Below are 5,465 nucleotides of genomic sequence, written 5' to 3'. Positions count from 1 at the left end.
AAGGTTTGGCTCTCTACACCAAGTGGATTATCTAGGCCTTTCAAGGTAATGAAGTTTGGAAAATTTTAGTGTGGTAGTGTATCCCTTCTAGTTATCATGCTAGGTGGCCCACTTGGAAAGGGATTGGGCTTCATACCCTTCTAATAATAAATTTTTTTGTTCAAATCCAAGGGAATTTTGTGATAAAAATAATTTGGAGGACTTGGAAAGTCATGAAACCTTGGCTCCTCTAAAATGGTTTTGGCTTCCATAACAATCTTTTCATAAATCCACAAAATATTTGGCGGTCTCTTGTTTGTCAAGGTAACAATATTCCTCTTATGAAGACACCTTGGGTTTGTGCTTTGATGGTTTCAAAAAGGAATTAAAACTACTCAATACCCTTTTTACAAAGCTTCCATGAGTGTCCTTTCAAGTATTGAAACCAAGGCCAAATTTCACCTTTCTAATCAAGATCATGAAACTTTTAATATAGTTATAGGGGTCATCTTAACTGATATGATTCACAAAATTAGTATCAATTCCTATAAACCTTAGTAAAAAGATGAAAATGAAAGCTACAGAGGCAGACCCACAAGTTGGACAGAGTTGCAGAGGCGGCTCGAGAAGAGGCCGTACGGGTTCGGGTCATGGCCGAGGTCCTCCAACAGGCAGAGGCTGAGGAAGAGCAAGAATTGAGTTGCACCAACCCGATCCTCCCACTGCAAGCTAGGCTCTCTTTTGTTGTTGTGTCAATTTCCCTTATCGATACTTAACATATAATTGTATAAAGTTTATTTTGGTTTATTTTAATTATGCTTAAACACTCTGGTTCTGGGCAGTTGGGAATTTGCCATAATCGTTTTTAGCCCCATTTTCTTCAGACTGCTAAATTTTGATGGGTCTATTAAAATGGTTAAACCATAAGTTTAATGGTTTCCTGCCTATTGAGGAAATCATGTCTTGCTAGGTTTACTGAGAATAGGTTTTTTGATGGTTTTATTCTCAAATAAGAAATTTCTGTATTTAATCTAAATCAATATAAATCTTGGCTCTGCCTTTACCGACCAAAAAAATAAAAATATAAGTTTTAACAAGGATGTCACCAACCCTCTCCTCATTTACCATTATGCTCATTTTGAATGAACAATGTATTTGCAATCACCAATTTATGTTTGAAAATGTAGATTTCACACCTTGTTGGCAATTTTAATTTTGGAACTAATATTGTTTCACTTTGTTTAGTGTCTTCTTTTTCAAGGCCGATCAACTAATATTTCTACTCACAACTAGAACTAGACGGCCTTTGTTAGAGTTTCGGTGGAGAAAGGCGAGGTTTTAAAGTTCCCACTTTAGTTTCCATTATTGAAAAGCTAATTGTTGTTCGATTTACCCACTGGAAATACTAATGAAGGATAACAACAGTTGCAACAAATTTATCTGAAACAGATAGCCAGTACACCCTACACCAAACAGTTTATTCTCTTCCCCAATGAATAACAAGCATACCACATCAAAGTGGATAGCAGGATCAATCAAGCTTGTCAATGGTAATTTCTAGTATGCAAACTAATGGATTGCGATATATATCTCCTAATGGATTGTATAATTTAAGAAATAAATAAGAGAGAGGCGATAGAAGTAAAGGCTGACAAAACAGGGCAGCTGCTCCAATTACTAATGCCCAAGTAAAAGCCATGCATATCATCCATTGAAAGAGTTTAGTGAGTTTCAAGAGGCCCACCAATTAAGGAAAAGCCTCTCATCCTAAATTTCTATATATACATGATAAGGTGTTTGGACCATTACTCATTGATCATACTACTCCAATGGATTTCTTGCTTTTGAGTGTCATGTCTGGCCTTTTGGCTGGGATTTCTATTCTTCACTGGTGTTGTAGGGAGACTCGTCCTCATATCAAGAGTCTGATGAATAAGCATGTTGTGATAACTGGGGCATCCAGTGGAATCGGGCTTGCAATGGCCAAAGAGGTGCTTCTGCAGGGAGGTTTTGTGAGTATGATTTCAAGAAACCCTTCTAATCTTCAGAGAGCAGTCAAGAGCCTTGTTGAGGATATATCATGCCATCCAGACAGGATATTCACTAAGGTATCAATTTCTTTAAAAGTTATTTTGATTCTATAATATTGTATATAAAATGACACCATATGACTGGTCTTGCCTTGCCAAGTTTGTCAGAAATGCCTGATTTGTGTGTGTTGACAAATAGACATTTGAAAGTTTGTGTAGATATTGATTTGGGTATCTTCCCGGCTACTGCCAAACTGCTCTGTTCTGATCTACATTTGTCTGGTAGAGTCTTTGCAACTTATTTTACCTGTTTCCTGAGCAATTCATGTTGGCTGCCTGAAATTAGTCAGAAATATGATGTTTCCATAGTCCATAGTGGTGATTCTGAGAGATTTTGGATTAAACTTTTTGTGTTTTTTATCATCTAACATGTGAGATCATATTGTATGGTCATATTTTTTGAGATCATATTATGAGATATACTAGGTAAATTTTGAAGCATGTACCTCTCAGCCTGATGTATAAGCAGATCACCAGTTGATAGCTAATATATCAAAGGCAGAATAGCATAAACTGAAAAAATGGGGGTCTAATTTTTTTTCAACTCTGTACTTGTTTCTCTCTGAGAACTGATTAGGTGCCATTTTTGGTGAAGGCTGCAGATGTTAGTAATTTCAGAGCAATCACCCAAGCAATCCAAGAGGCCTTTCAATGGAAACCCATTGATGTCCTTATTACTAATGCTGGATTAACTCGTAGTGGAAACTTGGAGACTCAAACTGTTGAAGATATCGATCTAACAATTGGGACCAATTTAAATGGAACAATCTACCCAATACATGCATCTCTTCCATTGCTGAAGAAACATAGCAAGGAACACCCTGTATCCATTGTCCTCGTTGGATCTCTAGCCTCTATGGTAAGAAAATTTATAACAAGATTTGCTAAATATCAATCTAGATTGTCGTGTTTATTTCTAGATTTAATTATTTAGTAGTTATTTGCATCAATATTTCAGATCACACTTCATAATCTATTTTTCTCTAAACTTTCTCATCCTTAAAATAGATCATGAAATATAATCCAAACATTGATACAAATAAATTCTACACAATTCAATTAAGAAGCAAACATAATTATTATAGACTAATTTTGATATGAATTTTCTTATTTCATTGGCAGTTTGTATTTTATGCGGAAGGTGTGTACACAGCCACCAAATATGCTGTCAAAGGATTGGCAGAGTCGTTGAAAATTGAATTGATGCCATACAACATTGCTGTGAGCCTAGCTTGCCCTGGATTCGTGGAAACTCCTTTTCTGGACGAAGGTTTATAATAATTTTGATTCCAGAACCATTCAGTGAATGAAACTTACACTGCTAAAAACCCTTTTTTTATTTCAGCTGAAGTAATTTGGGTGTTTTCCTTGATTGGATTGGCAGTGGAAAAAGACGAAAAAGACCTTAAGCTACTGAAGATTCTGAACATGTATGATCGGAAGAGAGCAGAAGATCCAAATGATGTGGCGAAAAGGGTTTTGGAAGGTGCCAAGAAAGGGTCATTTCTGATTGTAAAGACCAATTATCCAGGGCTGTATGTCTCTACCCTAGCAAGAGGATTTGTGCCAGCTGAGAGTTTGGGGAGACTTTTGTTGGAGATGGTTTTATATTTTCCGTTCCGAGCCCTAAGCGTGCTAGCGCAGCCTGGGTACAGAAGAGCATTACTCAAGCACTTTCGGAGAAACAATGGCCGCCAATGAAGTAGAAACATTAAAGTGATGTCGTTGTCATCTATCATGACTCGGTATCCTTAGATGCTTACAACAAAGTTGAGTCATTAGATCAAGTGTCCTTCAATATTAATTAAGATGATTGAATTAATCAGTAATGTATGGACAAACATTACAGTGATGGTAGTTGTCATCCATTATGATTTATTGAAATCCGTACTTAATTGTGACGGATATGAATTTAGCATTTTCTAGATGCTTACAACATAATTGTATAACTAGGTCAAGTGTCCTTCAAAATAATGGTGAAACATTAAAGTGATGGTGGTTGTCATCCATCATGACTTATTGAAATCCGTACTTAATTGTGAAAGATTTGAACTTACCATCTTCTAGATGCTTACAACATAATTGTGTCATTAGGTCGAGTGTCCTTCAAAATAACTATGATGGTTGAATTAACCTATATATGGTGATTTAGGAGAGATATCACTTGTGCCCTAAAATTTTGTTTTGGGTGCAATTTTTTAGCATTTTCCTTCAATAGAACATACTTTTTTCATTATCATAAAAGATGTACAAAGGGCTAGCTTTCATTCGAAACCAATATGAAGTTTTTATGTTGCCCGTTGACCTCTATAGCTAAAATAAACTACAATGATATAGTATTTTTGAGCTTTTGTATGAGATACTTTAAAGTTTATATGAAAATAATTTGATTTTTGTTTTACTTTGGCTAGTAATCTATAGTCTCTCTCATTGGTCATCTCTCAACCTTCTCATCCATTTCCATCAACCCTCATAGCCATATTGGTCATCTTTTTTTTTTCATTCATCTACCTCCATTGCAAACCAAGGACAGACTAGGTTTATATTAAGTTTGCATCTTTGTATTTTGAGTCAAATCCATTTTTCAATATCAATCATATCAAATATTTTTAATGAATATTGAATCTACATCTAGTTTATGCTTGTGGTTCTTTATTTGTTTGCATTTTCATTCCCCTAGGACCTCCTAGCTTTTCATTTTGTTTGCATCATTATATTTTGAGTCAAAATCATTTATCATATAAATCATATAGTCAATATCATATTTGATTTGGATGTCTATTTTTGGGTCTTTATTTATTTAAATTTCCAACTATCATAGCTCACCTATCTCCATTTCAACCCTAGGACCTCCTATCTTTGCACTTTGTTTGCATCTTTACATTTTGAGTCAAACTTATTTGCAAGCCAATCGGTATTAGATCTCCATCAAGCTTTTGTTTATGGATCTTCACTTGTTCGTCTTCTTCACTTTTAACTATTCACCCCCTTTACAAGCTAGGAGCTAGAAAATATAATCTCATTATTATTATCTAAAACTTTTGCATAGCTCACTTTTGTCTTAGACCTATCTCTAATATATTTGTAGCTATTATTATTATCTAAAACTTTTGCATAGCTCACTTTTGTCTTAGACCTATCTCTAATATATTTGTAGCTATTTTATCTCCTAAGTCATGTTTTTATATCTTTTTATTCATATATTTACCAAAACACCAAATCTTTTATATTTTTACTTAGAAGAGGCATAAATATTTTGTATGAACATAATTTTAGTTTTATATTACTTGTTTTTTGTAAGTAGTCAAAAATTTAATTTCTAAGTAGTTTAATATTTCAACCAATCATACATCAAAATAAATAAAAATAAAAAAGCACCATTGTTTATGACAGATA

At 34.4% G+C, this 5,465-nt stretch overlaps 1 protein-coding gene across 1 annotated transcript; it reads left to right on the top strand.

The window, feature by feature from the left end:
• Positions 1-1,431: 1,431 nt before the first annotated feature.
• On the top strand, positions 1,432-4,125 carry LOC131040333 (3-dehydrosphinganine reductase TSC10A). The gene is made up of 4 exons (XM_057973234.2): positions 1,432-2,087; positions 2,665-2,928; positions 3,192-3,339; positions 3,454-4,125. The coding sequence occupies exons 1-4, from the start codon at positions 1,809-1,811 to the stop codon at positions 3,768-3,770; spliced, it is 1,008 nt and encodes a 335-aa protein (XP_057829217.1). The 5' UTR covers positions 1,432-1,808; the 3' UTR covers positions 3,771-4,125.
• Positions 4,126-5,465: the final 1,340 nt, after the last annotated feature.

This window comes from Cryptomeria japonica, chromosome 2 (genome assembly GCF_030272615.1).
Source record: "Cryptomeria japonica chromosome 2, Sugi_1.0, whole genome shotgun sequence".
Taxonomy (NCBI): domain Eukaryota; kingdom Viridiplantae; phylum Streptophyta; class Pinopsida; order Cupressales; family Cupressaceae; genus Cryptomeria; species Cryptomeria japonica.
This window is presented reverse-complemented; position numbering and strand designations above follow the sequence as displayed.

Excerpts from the sequence above, each read along its gene's own strand:
- LOC131040333 (XM_057973234.2), top strand. The coding sequence starts at position 1,809 with ATGGATTTCTTGCTTTTGAGTGTCATGTCTGGCCTTTTGGCTGGGATT. Across the intron at positions 2,088-2,664 it reads CAGACAGGATATTCACTAAG|GCTGCAGATGTTAGTAATTT; the intron begins GTATCAATTTCT and ends TTTTTGGTGAAG. Across the intron at positions 2,929-3,191 it reads TTGGATCTCTAGCCTCTATG|TTTGTATTTTATGCGGAAGG; the intron begins GTAAGAAAATTT and ends TTTCATTGGCAG.